General features: G+C 41.6%; 4 protein-coding genes across 5 annotated transcripts; 2 read left to right on the plus strand and 2 right to left on the minus strand.

Moving 5' to 3' along the window:
• The first annotated feature begins 350 nt into the window (after window positions 1–350).
• Window positions 351–2,905, plus strand: LOC132194591 (ubiquitin-conjugating enzyme E2 J1-like). Of its 2 annotated transcripts, XM_059615965.1 has the most exons (5): window positions 351–512; window positions 571–776; window positions 1,114–1,460; window positions 2,312–2,486; window positions 2,552–2,905. In XM_059615965.1, the coding sequence occupies exons 1-4, from the start codon at window positions 482–484 to the stop codon at window positions 2,463–2,465; spliced, it is 738 nt and encodes a 245-aa protein (XP_059471948.1). In that variant the 5' UTR covers window positions 351–481; the 3' UTR covers window positions 2,466–2,486; window positions 2,552–2,905. The 2 variants fall into 2 exon arrangements, with proteins under 2 accessions (XP_059471948.1, XP_059471946.1); XM_059615963.1 differs by having other exon boundaries at window positions 2,312–2,898.
• On the minus strand, window positions 2,743–6,075 carry LOC132194592 (uncharacterized). The gene is made up of 2 exons (XM_059615966.1): window positions 5,888–6,075; window positions 2,743–3,920 (listed from the first exon to the last, which is right to left on the minus strand). The coding sequence occupies exon 2, from the start codon at window positions 3,864–3,866 to the stop codon at window positions 3,447–3,449; it is 420 nt and encodes a 139-aa protein (XP_059471949.1). The 5' UTR covers window positions 3,867–3,920; window positions 5,888–6,075; the 3' UTR covers window positions 2,743–3,446.
• Window positions 6,076–6,372: 297 nt separating this feature from the next.
• Window positions 6,373–13,928, plus strand: LOC132194992 (uncharacterized). Its single transcript, XM_059616652.1, has 5 exons — window positions 6,373–6,724; window positions 6,811–6,947; window positions 11,095–11,221; window positions 11,787–12,460; window positions 12,945–13,928. Exons 1-5 carry the CDS (start codon window positions 6,527–6,529, stop codon window positions 12,994–12,996), a joined length of 1,188 nt encoding a protein of 395 aa, XP_059472635.1. The 5' UTR covers window positions 6,373–6,526; the 3' UTR covers window positions 12,997–13,928.
• On the minus strand, window positions 12,639–17,877 carry LOC132194988 (serine/threonine-protein kinase LATS1). The gene is made up of 7 exons (XM_059616645.1): window positions 17,520–17,877; window positions 16,966–17,250; window positions 15,693–16,609; window positions 14,754–15,275; window positions 14,338–14,516; window positions 14,004–14,287; window positions 12,639–13,808 (listed from the first exon to the last, which is right to left on the minus strand). Exons 2-7 carry the CDS (start codon window positions 17,194–17,196, stop codon window positions 13,362–13,364), a joined length of 2,580 nt encoding a protein of 859 aa, XP_059472628.1. The 5' UTR covers window positions 17,197–17,250; window positions 17,520–17,877; the 3' UTR covers window positions 12,639–13,361.
• Between the last annotated feature and the right edge of the window lie 40 nt (window positions 17,878–17,917).

A 17,917-nucleotide genomic window follows, 5' to 3' on the forward strand; every position in this document is an offset into this window, starting at 1 on the left:
TTTTCTTGTTTGAAATCATTTAAAATGTTCCTAGTGCAAGAAATTTTATCGGTATAAAATATACTTTGGAAAAACCGGTGTAATTAAAATTTTATGATGCTTCAGATCTTTCCAACAGATGGTGTAGTGGTACAGACTTCAGCTTGAAGTTGTGCATGTAGGAGTTAATAAATGTTTGAAAAGTTTTGTGAAATTTTTTAAAACAAAATCTTTTTATGCATATCTTATTTAATCAATTAACTAATCTCAATTAAAATAAGTTTTTATCTATACAACTGACTTTAATTTCTCTACATTTTCCACTAATATTCTCACATTTTCCTCTCCTGATTGTACACCTCACTTGATCATTTAAATGCCCGTCCAGCTCATTGTTATCTCAGCTGACACGGGCAGCAACTAAATTCAGCCTTCATTCCAAGTGTGATTTTCCCAGTTTTTATCAATTTTGGACGGCCGGCCGACGTGAGAGGGCCACGTCATGGACGGCAAGTACAACGCCAAAAGCCCTGGTAATTTCCGTTTAAAATTTCCGTCACTAATTATAAGAACAAAACCTACAATTTTCAGCCGTGAAGCGCATTATGCGCGAGGCCTGCGAGTTGCAGGCGGCCACGGACCACTACTGGGCGAGGCCGCTCGAAGACAACTTGTTCGAGTGGCATTTCACGGTCCGAGGGCCTTCGGGCACGGACTTCGAGGGCGGCCTTTACCACGGGCGCATCCTTCTGCCTCCAGAGTACCCAATGAAGCCGCCAAACATCATCTTGTTAACGGTGTGATTTTTATTTCTGTATTTTATGATCAGACTCAGATCATTTCAACTTACTTTTCATATTAAATAATAAGATGATGGACATATTATTTTTTCAATTGACATTCAAAACATTTATTTTTGTGTAATGTCAACGTCATTTGTCACTGCTTTGTGACCTACTAAAATGTTAATTTGATGCACTTTGTTGGTCGCGCTTTTATTAAAATGTGCTTCCTGGATGATGAAACTTCAGTTTTTTTACAATGTTAACACAAATAATAATATGTCATTTTTTTTATTTGTCTTAAGTAAAAAATTAGGTTATTCTTGAATATAAATTGTATTATTAATTTCAGCCCAGTGGTCGTTTTGAAGTCAACAAAAAGATTTGCCTGAGCATCTCAGGGCACCACCCTGAGACCTGGCAGCCATCGTGGTCCATCCGCACCGCCCTGCTGGCGCTGGTGGCCTTCATGCCCTCGGACGGCCAGGGTACAATAGGCGCCCTGGACTACACGCCCGAGGAACGCCGCGTCTTGGCCAAGAAGTCGGCCAACTGGAGCTGCAGCCAGTGCGGCCACATTGCGGGGCATTTGGCCTCCGAGGAAGAGGCCCAGCCGCTCTCAAGCGAGGAGAGTGAGCTCGTCGGACAAATCACCTTCAAGGAGGAGGACCCAGCACAAAATTCTTCAGCTCAGAATTGGTAAATTTGAAATTTAAAGTAAATTTTATATTTTTTCCCATTTTTTTCAATCAATATCAATTATTTAATAAAAAAGGTTATTTAATTGAGCAAAAAAAAAACCCTTAAGTATCACTTGGGGTGAATGCAATGAACGTGCCAGAGAGAAAGTCGTTTTGGACTTTGGCTTTTTGATAGAAGGTGCTATTGTTGTTTGATCGACATGATATTTTGATAAATCATTTTTATAATTACGGCGGTGACCTTGTCCATTGAGATTTTAAGATTTTAAGAATGTTTAGATGGTTTCAAAAATTGGCTTATAATTTTATTTTATCTAAAAATGTTAACTTGGTCCAAAATTATTGTAGTTAATGAAAATGAGAACATATAATTAAGATCGAACTTTCAAATATCTTCCCCTGCTTTTACCCAACGCACACAAAATGATGGTTTACCCTGTAATTTATTTAATTATTTTTTTTTAGAAGTTCTGAAAACTCACTTAACTCACAAAAACCATCGACGAAAAGCTTAATCTAAATTCAAATCACCATGAATCAACCCTCGATCGTGAACTTCTACTCTAAAATTATGAAAACTATAGTTTAAATTTTATTAAATAACAAATGAAAAATTTAAATCATTTTCATTTTTGTTGAGAGGAATTGGAATCGTTTTATTTTTGGTGTCTTGATTAGTTAAAAAAAAATTTAGAACAACCAGACAATTTAAATTTATAAAAATGATAAATTTGAAAATATTCATTTATTTTTTTGTTATTTTAGTCTTATTTATTTTATAAATGGTTAAAATGATACAATTTAAAGTTCCATGTTTTTGAAACTTGATCGGTTTATAAATTTTTTCAGTCAAATTGGTCCTGCCATGGAGCCGGAAGCGCTGCAGCAGCAAACGGAGCAAGCGGCCGCCGACAGTAGTGTCGCTGGAAGCCAGGCCGTGATTCTGGGCCTGCTGGTGGCCATCGCCCTCCTCCTCTACCGGAGGATGTTCCTGCTCGAGTGAGCCCTTAACCTTTTCATTATTGTGAGAGCAGAGACCAAAGATTCGCTGCCAACCAATAATTGATTCCACTTATTGATTATTTGCAGCCAGTGAAATGATTACTCGATTCAAGCACACATGTGATTATTCAATAGTTAAGAAATGTATAACTTTACAAATTATAGAGGTGAATAAAAACAAACAAAAATGGCATTTAGAGTGAGGACCACAATCAAAGCCATTCATTTCCGAATGCCCTGGAATCGTTGGTAATAAATAAAATGTTTCCTCGTTCTATAAATTAATGTATTTATTTAATAAAAATTACTAAAATTACATTGGGAGTAAACAAGGGAGTAGAAAATCTTCAATGCTTAGGGTCTGAGGCTCAAAGGAAATTTGCATAAAAATATCTTCTTTTTTTAATTTGCAAAATTTTAAAAGATGCTGTCCAGCTCAGACCATCCGGCATTTCACAATAAATTGTAGCAGCGTCTAAAAGTAATAAAACTGCTGCGTGATCGCTTAATTTGTACATGGAATTTTTTTCACAAAGTCAGTCAACTAACAAAATCAAAACGCCTCGAATCGAGAGGCGCCGTCCCGCAAAAAAATAGAACCATTCGAAAGAGTACTTTTCCTGGAGGTAGGACAGTCCGTCGTAGCTCTTAAAATCTAAAAATATACGTACCGAAGACTCTCCTGAAGTAGTAATTAAAATGCATTTTACACAAATTGATAATAGACGCCTTTCCAGGTAAATGCAAAACAAACAAAAAATGAGGAATGAGGGCTAAAAACTATTTTCAGCAATCAACCGTCGACATGAGTATATTTGGCATTAATTGCTCTGTAATTTTTAATTGTCTGGGGAAAAATGAAGTAAAAATTGTGACAATTATGGAGAATGAAAATGTATGATCAGAGTTTGGCATCAAGTAACCTGAAATGGCTAATTCTTCTCTTCTATTTTTTTCAATTACTTTGATTTATATAATTAAATTACTCGTCGGACGATTTTGAAGAATTCGCTGTCGAAAAGAGGTCGGCGATGTGATAGACCTCGGTGCGGTAGTCGACGTTGCTGCTCTCCTGCGCCTCCTCCTGGTCCGCGTCCGTCTTGATCCAGTAGCCCGGCCACAGCCTGATCTCCTCCTCGTTGGTCTCCTCGGCGGCCAGCGTCGTGGCCGCCTGTTCGTACTCGGGCCAGGCCGTCGAGGTGGACATTTGGGAAGTGCCGGTGGATTCTTGCGTGGTCGGAGCGGTGGTCGAGAGGGTGGTGGTTGTGGTTTGCAAAGTGGAAGAAGTGGTGGAAGAAGAGGAAGAAGTGTTGCTGGACGCCAAAGGGGCGGCACTCGTCAGAGCGAACAGCAGCGGCACAAGGCACAAAAGTGGCGAACACCTCGCGCAGGTCATCGACATTTTGGCTGCTTTTTGCTGCTCTTGTCTCGGGACAACTTGATTACAATGCTTTCCCTGTCAACAGATTGTTAATGGCAATTAATATTCGTACGGGGAACTTGCAGGTGGTAAAAAAATAAAAACGTGTTGTTTGTGTTGCCGATGCTTATGAAATATTTTAGGTTAAAATTTCAAAGATATGAAAATTTGGCAAAAAAATGATAGTTTAACTAAAATATGAAATGAATTGAATCAATTGAAATGCAGATTTTGAATAAATTAAGACGAAATACCCTTAATAAAGTAACATAGTAAAAAATTTTAAGAATAAAATTATAGTAATATCAAAATTTTAAAAGAAATTAAAACTTTTCTAAAATTCAAATATACTCAGCTATTATATGGTTTATTTAAAATTCACTTCATTTGCAATCTTTAAAAAAATTCACTCTTAACTTATAAAAAAATAAAAATGAATAAAAATAAGAGATTTTTGTTGAACATTTTGGGAAGCGTTACAAATAAATAACTAATTAATAATTAAATTTGTAATAATTAACATTAAAACTGAGTTAAAAGTCAAAATAAATATTTACAATTTTTTGTTTTGGCATTTTAAATTGCTCTTACATAACAATGAGCCGCTCGGAATAAGAATTTGAAGCATTCATTTGATGAGATAATTGCTGGGGGATTCCTTATACGGAAAGCAATGAAACCAACAGAGCCCGGATTGAATGGAAATTTTTAAGATTCTCGCCGTAAAACGCAAAGTCTGCTTCTCTTTTATTCGGTGGCAAAAACGCGCGGCGGCGGAGCGACGAAAATTTCCACCAGGCAGAGCAAGAGCGGTTTTTTTTCACCTGCTTAGTCGGAATCAATAATAAAAATGATCGAGACCGGCCGGCTCCTTTTATTGCCATCGAAAAATCGAATAATTGTGCAGGCCGACGAGCTGCATGCGAGAGAAAGAACTGAAGGGTTCATATTGGTTCGTCTCTTCTCGTATACGTGGAAAATCGGCGCAAAAAAGCCGCAATTAACAATGCGAGCAGGGCCGGGGTCATCGAATTTCGTTCAGCGAAAAGTGAACGCGCTGCTCGTTGACGCCGAGTCGCCGAATTAATTGACAACAAGAAGTAGAAAATAAATGTATATATATATGAAGTGGGGACGACAATATATAATGAAATATAAAACGCGCGGTGGGCACGAAAGTGAGAAAGTGACCGGAGAAAAACACTCGGCCCCGGAATGGAAAACGCGTCCGCGCGAGAGAGCAAACATGACGAGAATGCGAATTAGAATATAAAAGAGCAAAAAAGAAAACCAGCTCCCGCACGCGCAACGAAAGAAAAATCAGCAAACGCAAAAACACGTCCTCAATTTCTTCGCTATGAGTAGAAAAAGCAGCTTTGGCCAAAAATAGGAATCTGCAGAAACTGTTTTGGCGCATAATTCGCGGCAGCCGCCGGGGTCGCAACAGCAAAATTAAGAACCTTTGTTTGTGACGCAAAACGGAGCGCGCGATTTTTATTTTATATATATGATTTATTAATAAGTTGCGCGCGGCACAAACACACTCACGCGCGCTTACTGCAATCTGAATCAGCTCGCAGCAATTTCCTTTGTGAATAAATGTTTAGCCAGGCATGTGCGCTCGGCCAGCGAGCAATGAATGAGGAAAATTCCTTCGTGTGCCCTCGATTGACTGAGAAAGAAAGATTCATCTCGCGCTGTAAATTACTTTTCTCCGGCAAATAAAAGTTTATGAGATCCACGAACAGAAAAATCAAAGAAGAAAAGCAAATTGGACAAAAACCCAAAATGCAATTAATTTGGTTTTTTATTTTTTCGTCAAAAAAGATTAACAATTAATTAAAAAAATTCATTTGCGGGAATCAGGGAAGTTTAACTGAATAATTAAAGTATAAAAATTCAATTTTATAGAGAATTTAATCAGGAATCGATGAACTTTATAAAAATTTGAATGCTTGCAATTGCACCTGAAATAAGGGTGGTGAAAATGAAATTGGTCTCACTTGGCTGCTGCGGATTGTGGTCACAGGAAGGGTATCCCTTGTTGGAGGTGCTTGCAGGTCGAGTCCTGGCCGCGGAATAGAGAAGAGAAAGACGACCGGCCGGACAAACGCGAGGCTCGCGGCAGGGTCTGTTGGTGGTGGGGGGTCGCCCGCTTTCACCCTCACCGCCCTTTCGCTGGTCACTCACCCTCAAGTTCATTCAAAGAGGTGCAAAAAAGTTACTCAAACTAATCAATTTCTTCAAAAAATAAATTTCCAACAAAATGAATATTAAAATTTTATATATTTTACTTTTGAAATACAATTTTTCGCAAAATTTGGTGGGAAATCTTATGTTTTTTTTTATAAGGCCGTAGCTCCGTAAACACCCAGGTCGCGATAAGACGAGGACCACTCGGGGCGGCTCGCCTGTCTTTTGAGAGTTTTCAGCCGAAAAAATATACACTACCGTATGTGTTAAATTTTTTTACTCGTTTTTCTTTCAGTAAAAATATAATGTATGGCTGTGGGGGTCGGTGGGCTGATTTTCGGGCGCAATTATGCGCGGCATGCGCGCCATAAAAATTCCTTCGCACGAAACGGAGCCGCTTTTCTGTGAAACTGCATCCTTTGGTCGTGACGGCGCCGGCGGCGGCCGCGATGAATTTGCATTTGTTGAGCGGCGATCGCGAGCGAGGCATTATGGCGGCCGGCAGCAAGTTCGAGCGGCTCGTGGCCCACCACCCCTGCGGCGACCTGGTGCACCCCTGGCCCGGGGCCACCTGCCGCTCCGAGTTCCTCCTCATGGGCCGCGACGGCGCCCTCGGCACCACCCCCTACATGCTCATCTTCTTCCTGGTCAGTTTTTTTCCATTAGACTTTTATATATAACAAAAAAAAACTTGCTAAAATTAGAAACTTTTAACCCTTTTTTCCAAATTCAGGCCAAATTGGTCGTCGGCGGCGCCAAAGGGAAGGCCCTGAGGGAGGAAATCAATCGGCTGCCGCTCAAAATAGTCAGGGTCAGTTTGCTGGGGGCCACCCTGGCGTCAGGAATCGTCGGTTCGATTTGCGGTTTCAGGTGAGATTTTTTTCTTATTTATAACTTTTAATTCTTTCAAATTTCAAACCATTCTTGGAGACTTTTCTGTTCCGATTGTGAAATCTTTTGGTCTTTTTTTCCTCAATTTTTTTTAGCGCTTTTGCGTAGTGATTATTACGTGTGTTTTGAAAATGAGGTAGGCTCCGCGTAAGCCGCGGCCTCCAAGGATAATGTTGCATTGGGCGAAAACGCCGCGCTCTCGTTTGATGAGACTGCAACTTTGTTTCCTGTCCGTCACCTCGCGCGCTCTGTGTGCATTACTTATGAATTATTTCTGCTGCTCTCTCCATACGTGATGCATCAATAATAACATTTCGCATTTATATGACTTCTTGATCTATAAAAAGCTCATTACCCATTATAATCGTTTATGCTAATGAAACGTTTTATTATGATATTCTCCTTCCTGCGTGCGTTTAATTAGGAAGGATTGTATTCATGCGGGGACGACAAGCATTAAATTTGAAAGAAAAAGACAAGTTCAAAAATTTTAATTACAAAATTAATGAGTAAGTGAAATGAGAACAAATAATGCAAGCGTTAAAAATATAAGTCTCTCGTGATCTTCGAAAATTTCTTATTCAATTATTTTTAATATCAGTGAAAAATAATTATTTCTAACAATTTCAATGAAATTCTGCAGATGGATTGCATACATGATCTTTAATAATATTTTTTAACAAAATATACATAAATCTACAATTAATGTTCCATTTTTACTTATGATTATTATTTATGGTTTTTTTAAATTATCAATTACGCTCCAATTAAACTTATATAATATTATGCCATAAATACATAAATTAATGAAACAATCAACGCAATCACCATTGATAAAAAAATAATAACATGAGCAAATTTAATCAAGCATTGTTAATTTTAATAAAAATTTATAATTTTTTTATTTTTAATTATTTATTTTAGTCACATTTTAATTAATAATTTTTAATATATTTTAGTTAAAATTTATTAAGTTATGAATGAAAAAAAAAATAAAAAACAGAGTTATTTGGAAATTATTAATTTCAATTGTTAGCCAAAGTGATAAATTCAGTAAAAGATGAATATTAAAAATGTCTCACTCGATGACTTTGAGTCTGAAGTATTCTTATGATGTCTTGAGTGCCCCAGGAGGTTCAAAAATTGTCCACCTAATTTCGCCGGCTTCAATTTTTCCATTGACATTCTAAGTAATGTTAATTCTATTAGACACAGTCTCTGCAGGGAGATTGTAAAGTAATAGGCAAATATTATTTACACGGAGAGGATACATTGTTGCGTAATTTCCGTTGCGCTTTTTGTGAATCTCAAAACGGGTTTGTTGAAACGTTAAATGATTAAATCGATTGAATAAAAAATAGAACAATGAAACAAATATTTTTATTAAAAAAACTTGTTTTCTTATAAAAATAAAATAAGGCCGTTTGCTATTTTCTACATTTTTTAATATAGATAATTAAAATTATATTTGAGACCGAACCACTATAAAGAACCGGCTGAGATAGTTTTGGGAGGCGCCGAATCCAGTAGCTAAAGATAGCCGCGATGGATTGATTTATGGCCGAGATGAGAGGTGTGTGTGTGCCATTAGAATACAAAGGCGCATCTGCGCGCAAGAATTTCTCCTTTGATGAAAATGATTGCCTGTTAAACGATAAAAGAGTTGTTGGCAATTGTGATCCTCGGCGTCTATTTACGATCACAGAGGACCCCCTAATTCGTCGGAATGCGGAACAGAATTTTTCCAAAATCGGTCTGCTTTAATTGAATGGCATCGAACGTACAAAAGATAACAGTCGGTCTCTCGAGCGCATTATGTCAGTCACAGAGAGAGGCTCTTCAACAAAAACAGTTCCTTTTGAAAGAAAAATTCTTCGCGAAAATTTATTTAGGTAATTTAAATAATCAAATTAATATACACAAAGTAGAAAAATAAAAATTGTCTCTAAAGTTACTAAGAAAAAAACTCTAACGCTGCTCCATTTTTTCCATTGATTGCTTTATTTTTTACCAAAAGGTTTTATTAATGTTTTATTAATCGAGGAAAATATTTTCAATGTTTTATCATTCCTCACCAAAATAGAAGAAATGTAATTGAAATTAAGGCAAATGCAACGTGTCTTTCAAAATTAGTTTTTTTTTATTTGATTCTATTAATGCGCGTAAATGGTAACATAATTTTTTTTACTAAACTGTAATTTTAATTTAGAAAATATGAAGAATAAATCAACAAAATTAAAAAAAGGAAACTTTGCACAATGTAAACAAATTTGTAAATTTAAATAAAAGTATTTTTTTTATCAATTTATATTTTTAAAAATGAAGGAAATCCCCAATGAATCACCTGATTGCATACTCCACAAATCTCCTTGACTGGCATCGTGCGTTTTCCCATGGAAAATCGAGGAGAATCTCATATTCGGCGGGATTCCCGGTTTTCGCGACTTCTTTCGGAATTTCCGCTCGACACGATCGATTTGCGCGCAAAAGAATAACCGAGGATTTTTTTACCACCGCCTCTGAACAATGAGAGCCAAATGATGTAGCGGCGGCCGCGGCCAATTTGCTTCGCGGGGGAAAACGCGTGGGCGGGGTAATCTGGGGGCACAATGGCCCTGGGTGATTCATGGGCCAGGTGCTCCGGTTTGACTTTTATAATAGCTCGCTTGCGCGCGGCGGCGGCGGCGGCGGCTCGCGGTTTGTGTTGTTTTTCAATTTCACGCCACTCACTGGAGGCCGAAAAATTCCTCGCATCGCTCGCATTCCTCGCATCCCACGAGAGAGTGGTCCAGAATCGACGGCTATTATATCGAGCAACACACACACTCAACAGTCCGGCTCCGCGAGAGATGGCTGATTTACAACTAATGAGCAAACGCATGGAATGCCTCGTTTTTATTTAAATGTCGTGCCAGGTTCGTCTCTTGAATGGGCCGTGACATCTATTTAGTTGCAAAAATACAAATATGCTATGAAAAGATTTAAATTTTATCCTAACTTACGCTTTATTTGTGTTAATTTAAAAAAAAAATTAAAAATAGAAATTTAGGCAGACATGAATTCCACCCACAACAAAGTTGTAAATTTTTGGAGATTTCAATGAACGAAATTAATGAAAATAAAACTGAATTTGTATATGATCATTAAAATTTAAAGAAATTGCCAAAGTCAGTATTTTTTGTTAAAATATCAATTTTTAATGAATTCTATTGAGTGAGGATGACAAAAGCCATATTTTATTTGTTTCCAATTTAAATGCATTAAAAATAAATATTTCTTCAATAATCATAAAGACCTTTAAAGATCTTTGTTTAAAGCAACTGGTTTCTCGGGAATAATTATTATTATCGCAGCAGCCTGCAATCAAGGCAGTCTCGTTCGTGCACATACCGACCGAGAGCGAGTTGTGATTCAGCGCCGTCTCGTTTAGATCTCTTTCCATTTATTTTGCTGCTTGGCTCGTTTTTAATTTCGCCAGCATCCGGATCCAAATTCCGAACAAATGCGATTTATATTTGGCCAAATCGCGCTCTCTATCAAAACACACTCGATTTATATTTGTTGCGCGAAAAAAGCGCCAAGTCCGGGTTCGGCGCGGAGGAAAAAATATATAAGCCAGCGGACGCGCGGCTCGCCGAAATAATGATATTCCGGCTGATGTAATAATATATCAAGCCGGCGCTAACTGTATTTGCACAATTCCTCTGCAGCTTTTATTGGCAAAAAGAGAAGTAATTTGCGATTCGCACGCAACCCGCGTGCCTGATGTTTTTAATAAATTACATCTTCCAAGAGCATGAATATTTCTTTGAATGCAAAAGAGAGAAGAGATTGATGATATTCTTTGTTTTTAATATTTATTTTTTTATTTCAAATCTTCTAGTCTCCTTCAAATAGTTTAAAAAAAGAGCCTGATTGAATTCAAAAATTAGCACAAGAAAAAATGTATAAGTTAAACAAAATATATTACCATCGTCAGTTTATAAATTATTCTTGATTATAAATAAATTTAATTTTTCTAGAAAGAAATTTTTAACGGTACTAAACTTTAACTTCTTTTATCAATTTTAAAAAAGGAAAAAATTATTATTATTATAATTGAAGAGTTCAATACCTTGTTCTGCAGGTGGTTGTTTGGCCGATTCCGCTGGTGGTTTGTGGGTCTCGGTCCTGGATCTGTGGCTGGTCTTTTGTCTATCCTGACGCAAGATATTTCCGAAGTTCGCACATTCGCCTCCTACTTTTATGTTGCTGTAAGGACTTTTAATTTTTTTTCTTACATGTTACAATGGAAAAACCCGAAATTTAGAGGGTTTGTAGGCAAAATAGTTGCATACTTTTACACGTCGGCTTTGGACATAAAATAACGGATTTTTTTTTTAATGTTTTATACAATTTTATAATACAAATTTGAAATTTATCTTAAATCGATTGCATTTAAAAGAACAATAATTTATGTAAATCAAAATTAATGAAAATTACAAAAAGTCATTGATTTATATTATTTGCAACATTTTTAATAAAAATAAATGTAAAAAAATCACTCAGAAACTTGTGCGATTTCAGGTCTTTTAAAATTTTTGCTAGTTTTCAATGCTAATTCGGGTGTCGATATTTTTAAAATTTTATAATTCCAGCAGATTGGAAGCTCAGAAACCATTTTCAATAATCAACTTAATTGCACAGCCGGTCGTGTAAACGTTTTTGGTGGTTTTATTTTTTATTTCTAAAATTGCTGAAGTTTTATTTTTAATTTCAATATTAAGTGTATCTCTTGAAAAATTGTACGTTTTAATATCAAAATTAATTGCAATTCAGGCGGTGGAATATGGAGTTCGGAAGGTGATTTGGCGGCGGAAGAGGATGCTGGTGCTGGAAACGGCGCTTTTCAGCGCTTTGAGCGCGGCCTTGGTGCGGCTGCAGCACCTGAGCAAACCGACCTCCCTGCCGTGGTTTTTCTACCCGGAAAAGTGTCCAGCGCAGTCCGAGAAGGAGCATTCGGTGGCCTGCGTGGACCACGGGGTGCGCGGCGCCGCCCGGCTCGCGACTTTCGGCGCCATTCTGGGCGGCCTGCGCGTCGTCGTTCCTCTGGCCCGCGACCTGCTAAACCGGAGGCCCGTCGGCGGCGGCGCCCGATCGGCGGCCGCCTCCGCCTGGAGCTTCCCGGCCTTCCTGGCCGCCTACGTGGCCCTGCAGCGCTGGACGCGGTGCCTGGTGGCGCAGAACAGGGGCCGCGACGATGGAACGGCCGCGGCCGTTTCAGGGGCCGTCGCCGGCCTCTCGTACCTGCTGCACCCCTCTCTCTCCATTTTGGCGGCCGCCCTCGCCTCCATCGGCCAGCTGGCGGTGCAGGACAAGGTGTCCGGCCGGTGGTGGCCGCACTTGGTGTTCGGCCTGTCCACAGGGTGGATGCTGCACGCAAGACTCAACGAGCCGGACCACATCTGCCCTCCGTTTGCCAGAATTATTTTCACCGAGTGTACCAGGGCCAGGTAAGTTTTTGAAATTCTTAAATAAATTGAGGAAAATTCAGCACAAATTAAGTCAAACATAAAGAAACATTTGAATTTTTGGTTCATATTTTCTCTTTAAAAGAGTTGTTAAAAAATCATAGAGCTCTCTGCAATATTAGTCGTTCAGGGCAAAAAATAAAAATTTAAAACGTTTTTCATTATAACTGGCAAAATCCAGCATTATATTTCGTATAATTGCATTGACACTGCACAAGATTTTCTCAGCAAACTTGATAATTATCCATTCAGGTACCCAAACATTTTCATTTTTTTAAATAATTCACATTTATCATCTCTGAATTCAAGCAACGGTTTACTATTTACAACAGAACCTTGATAACAAGATTTTATATAAATCATTCATTTTCTCATCAATAAAAGTGATCTTTTAATATAGAACTTCACAGCCTTCAAGATTGCCTGTTTCTTCGATCTAATGACAAAATAAATTTTCTGTTTCCAGAGCCGACAGAATCATCGACGACTACAAAAACATTCTGCAACTGAACAAGTAGTTTTGAAGGCAGAGCTGCACTAATTCACATTGCGATTATTGCTCATAAGAAAGGCCAGTTCACTGGGAAAAAATATCAACATTTAGACACAAATTTCAACAGCATCTGCCTCTCTTGGGAGCAACGTTAAACAAGCAAACCTTAATCAGAAGTGAGAAGCACATCGGCGGCGGAGATTGAAACGACACAATTTGCATGGCAAATAAAATTGCAAAGGTTCATAGACGTTTTATTCGACAAAAATCATCGAGAATCACAGAAGTGGGGGCGTGGCCCAGAGTCCGGACGGAGTATCACGGCGCAGCGGCGGCGGCAGACTAGTCGTGGGCAGGGCTGGCGGGGGCCGCGAGGCCCCCGCCCGACCGTCACACGTAGACAGGACCCTGCGCTGTGCTAGGGTCGTGCTCGGCATCAGGCGGCATGACTGGCAATCGAGGGTACGGAGGTCCGCCGCCGCCGTCGTCGAAGAAGCGCCGGAAGGTGAACTCGAAGAAGCCGTGGAAGGGCCGGTTGAAGTCCTGGTCGGAGTCGCTCGAACCGCCGCCGCAGCTGCTGCGCACCTTGTCGGCGTCGATGTCGTCAAAGTTGGACGTGTCGGTCGGGTTGTCCAGGTGAGGCACAAACGGCGCCTTCTGCGAGCGCAGACCCTTGTCGAAGTCGATCTCGCGGAAGAAGCCGTGCGCCTTGACCTCGCACGCGTTCTTGCCCAGCCGCTGCTCTGGAGAGGTGCACAGTTTCAGGATCAGGTCACTCGCCTCTGGAGACAACTGGGCCTGCTCCGGTATGTGCAGCGTGTCCTGCCAGTGGATCACCTGTGGATTCCCAATGATTTTTGTTTAAACATCTGTTAATTGTCAATTTGAATTTGTATCGATTTCTGAATTAAATTTCTCTTTAAGTAATATTTATGTTTTTAGTCCGCTGATAATAAAATGCAATGGACATTTAAACCCAATAATGCGGAATACAAAGTGAATGATTCAGTCGATAAAGTTTTAAATACACACCTTGTATTGTGTATGTTCAGGTGTGTTGGCAAGGAATGGTGGCTGCCCGACGAGCATTTCGTAGAGAATGACGCCGACACTCCACCAATCGCACAGCTGCGTGTAGCCCTGTCTCAAGAGGACCTCTGGTGCGATGTAATTTGGCGTGCCCACGAGCGAATGGGCCAGGCAGCGCTGGTGTTCACGTTTGCGCCGCCTCTCGAGCGGTTTCATGGGGTTGTTGCATCGGCACTCATTGCTCCAACCTTCCGCGTGGTCCATCGAGTCTTGCCGGCCGTGTTCACCTTTAAAATTGACATGAGTTTTTTTTTAATGGTTGGTTATAAATTCTCACCATTCCGCTGGTAATATTTGGAGTTGTGCGTCCAACGGAATCCGGTGCAGAGACCAAAGTCGGTCAGTTTGATGTGGCCGTCCTTGTCAATGAGGATGTTGTCAGGTTTGATATCACGGTGTATGAAGCCCATCTTGTGCACGCTTTCAACAGCGCAAGTTAACTCGGCAATGTAAAACCTGCAAAAAATGATTCTCGATCAGATTTGCACTCTGGGGCTTCTGAGCAAAGTCAATGACAAGGTGAATTTTCGCAATCCAGACAAATCCAATTTACTCAAGTTCGTCTGGTATCTTATAACATCCAATTGAAAGAAGCAAATAAATCCGTGCATTTAAATTATGGCAAATAATAATACTAATATATCTTGAATTGTAATATATAAATGGATCCATACAATTTTTGATTCATCATACCTTGCGAGTAGCTCATCAAAAATTCCCTTTTTGATGAGAAGAGACATGAGGTCGCCGCCAGGAATGTAGTCCATCACAAAGTAGAGGTTGTCCCTGTCCTGGAAGCTGTAGTACAGCTTGACGACCCACTCGTTATCAGCTTCGGCCAATATGTCGCGCTCGGCCTTGACATGGGCCACCTGGTTGCGCTCGAGCACCACTGCCTTGCGCAGGGTCTTCATAGCGTAAAGATGCTTGGCGTCGATCTTGCGCACGAGCGCCACTTCTCCAAAGGCGCCGCGTCCGATCACCTTGATCTTGGTGAACATGGACTTGTCCATCTTGGCGCGCTTCAGTCGGATGTAGTTGGACTCTTTCTGGTACAGCAGCTTGCGCATCAGGTTCTGGTCTTCCGGTTTCAGACCAACTTTGCTCATTTCGTTCTCGAGCTGCCGACGGCGCATCAGCCGCTCGTGGTAAGACTTCATCACATTTTCTATGTGCTGCTCCATGTAAAACTTGAACGCTTGTGGAGAATAATACCTGGAAAAAAATTAAAAATTTCAATTAAAATTTGTTGAATAAAAAAATATTAGATAGATTTTTTTAAAAAAGGTAAGTTCATGTCGGGCAATAATGGGAAATATTTCATCACATTGAGTTAAAATCACGCGTCAATTTCATCACAAAGTTTCCAAGAACAAGTAAAGCTAGAATGATTCATGCCCCGTGCCATTTATTGAAAGGTCGTTCAACGCAATACGCTTGCATGTCAATAAACAGCTCAGTCGCCGCACGCTACGAACGAAACCCAAACTAACACAAATTAAAATCCTTTCCTTCCTCAACCATAGTTTATAACTATGATGACTAATAATTTCTGTATGTTCAAAAGAACAAAAAATTGTAACAAGAGAATTTTTCATAGAAATTAAAATGAAAAATATTGTTTTTACTCACTTGACTTTACTGGTTCGTCTCTCCTCCTCCTTTTCCTTGCTCATCCGCTTCCGCTCTGGTATAGGAGATTCATGGTCATACTTTTCTCTGGACGTCTCTCTTGAAACGTTCTCCCTTGGGGGTGGCACAATGGTGGGGGGCTCTCGACTTGAGGACATTTCCCGGGGACTCGGCCTGGGGGCGGCAACCGAGTCGGTCGTACTGGCAGTCGGAGGCTGCCTCTGAGCGGCCAGGGCCTGCATGGTGATGGCGTAGCTGGGGGGCTCCGTCGTGGGCGTTTTGGGGTACGGGGGCGGCGTGGGCGGTTGAGGCCTCATCGCGTACGATGGGGGAGGAGGGGCAGTGGCGGTTTGCAGGACGGGCTTTTGCACTTGGGTGGACTTGACCGACTGCATGATTATGGGCGTGGTGGCCTGTCTGGCCGCACCCCAGGCGGCCATCGGCCGAGCCACCTGGCCAGTGGGGCTGCACCGGACGGAGGCCTGGTACGACGGGGGCGGCTTGGGGGTGGGCGAGCCATTCAGCTGCATCCCATACGCCATCTGTTGCGCCAAGGCCACCGGACTGGTGCCTCTCGGCGACGTCCTTTTCATGTGCAGCTGGCTGCGGTAGTCGGGCGGAGGCGGCACTGGGGGCGGCGGACTCGACGAAACGCATCTCGGAGGTGGCACGGGCGCTGTTTCAATGGGCGAGTACTGCCGCCCTAGAGGAGAGTGGTGCCCTCCTTGCTCGGAAAAGGGCGGTGCTAGTCGGGGACTGTCCGAACGAGAGCTGCCGGCCCCACTGTCCACAGCAGGACTGCCACGGTGACTCTCGATGCTTGGCTTCCGGATGAGCCTCAACCGCGTGTCCTGCAGCAATTCCAAGGCACTCTCCAGCCGCCCACCTGTCTGTTTCAGTGCTCGCTGTGCAATATCCTACAACATTAAAAAATTCATTAAAGGATAATTTATTATTTCAATTATTTAAACAGTGAATTATAAATTAATAGCAGGATTTGCACCTGAAAAATATATTCTCTCAAATTAAAAAGTCATCTATGTATGATATTCACCCTTTTATCTTTAAATTACTATTAAAAAAAATTAATATTTTTTATGCTTCATTACATAGCAATTGAAAATTTAACGTTATAAATCTGTTGATTTCCACTCTTGAGGTCACTGGGAAATATCAACAGGTGTTGCACAACTACCCGTTGAGGTCACCAGTGGAATTTCAACATTTACGACTCCTTGGATTGAAAAAAATGAAATTGAATTGTCCAAGTCACCTCATGGTATCCAAGGTTGAGGAGCTGAGTGACGTAGTCGTTGTTCGAGCTGGCGGACGAGACGCCCGACGTACTGGACAGCAGGCTGATGGTGGAGGCGGCGCTGGAGGCGGTCTCGCTGTTGGCGAAGGGCAACAGCGAGTTGCGGATCTCGGCCAGCGCCTTCTGGTTGTACGCTCTCGACTTGTTAGGCATCGCCGGACGTGCGGCGGTCGGCGGCGGCGGCTGCATGCGCGCCGCATCTGCTCCTCCGCGGACCAACACGGCTGCTGCTCACCAAACAACCTGCGAACCACAACTGTGTCACTACCATTGCTCAATCGAAACAGCCTCTGCCGCCCTCGAGTTGCTCTCGGAGGCGGCGGGGGCGGTACTGGAGGCCAGTCAGCCGACTGACAAAAGTGCCGGGGGACCCGAAGGCCCACCAACGGCCCAAAATGTGCCTTCGGCGGGCTCGGCCGCCATCTTGAAGTGCCACACTCAAGAGGCGGAGGACGGTTTGGAGGCTGTGCCGCCTCCGAGCCGCCCCCGAATCATTTACTTTGAATACTCACGTGAAGTGAAGACGAGGGGCTTCGCTTTGGAACGAAGTTCGGCCCGAAAACGGGCATTTTCGGGGCGCAGGCCACTAAGGGAAACGCGAGCGAGCGCTCCGACCAACGGGACAGCGAGCTCAGGAATGCGAGCCAAGGGGGCTCAACAGAGGACTTTTTCCCAAGGGCCAAAGTCGGCGGAGAGAGCCTTCGGAAATGTCCCGAATCACTCACACGCTTGTCGGAGGTGTCGATTTATCATGAGAAGTGAACAGCTTGCAAAGGACTCCGATTTTGGGCGAAAACATTGAAATTCCAAAGTGTGTAATATTTAAACAGGAGCCGCCATTGTTAGTTTCACTAATTTGCATATTTCCCTGCAGATGGCGTTCTAGTCAGCCCAACTGCCCGTGGACAAA

This window comes from Neocloeon triangulifer, unplaced genomic scaffold (genome assembly GCF_031216515.1).
Source record: "Neocloeon triangulifer isolate White Clay Creek 2 clone unplaced genomic scaffold, ASM3121651v1 ptg000008l, whole genome shotgun sequence".
Classification (NCBI taxonomy): domain Eukaryota; kingdom Metazoa; phylum Arthropoda; class Insecta; order Ephemeroptera; family Baetidae; genus Neocloeon; species Neocloeon triangulifer.

Coding starts and splice junctions, on each gene's coding strand:
- LOC132194988 (XM_059616645.1), bottom strand. CDS start 17,196: ATGCAGCCGCCGCCGCCGACCGCCGCACGTCCGGCGATGCCTAACAAG. Junction 16,610..16,965: donor TCAACCTTGGATACCATGAG/GTGACTTGGACA, acceptor TTAATGTTGTAG/GATATTGCACAGCGAGCACT. Junction 13,809..14,003: donor CTGAACATACACAATACAAG/GTGTGTATTTAA, acceptor GGGAATCCACAG/GTGATCCACTGGCAGGACAC.
- LOC132194591 (XM_059615965.1), top strand. CDS start 482: ATGGACGGCAAGTACAACGCCAAAAGCCCTG. Junction 513..570: donor GTACAACGCCAAAAGCCCTG/GTAATTTCCGTT, acceptor TACAATTTTCAG/CCGTGAAGCGCATTATGCGC. Junction 1,461..2,311: donor AATTCTTCAGCTCAGAATTG/GTAAATTTGAAA, acceptor AAATTTTTTCAG/TCAAATTGGTCCTGCCATGG.
- LOC132194992 (XM_059616652.1), top strand. CDS start 6,527: ATGAATTTGCATTTGTTGAGCGGCGATCGCGAGCGAGGCATTATGGCG. Junction 11,222..11,786: donor CCTCCTACTTTTATGTTGCT/GTAAGGACTTTT, acceptor ATTGCAATTCAG/GCGGTGGAATATGGAGTTCG. Junction 12,461..12,944: donor ACCGAGTGTACCAGGGCCAG/GTAAGTTTTTGA, acceptor TTCTGTTTCCAG/AGCCGACAGAATCATCGACG.
- LOC132194592 (XM_059615966.1), bottom strand. CDS start 3,866: ATGTCGATGACCTGCGCGAGGTGTTCGCCACTTTTGTGCCTTGTGCCG.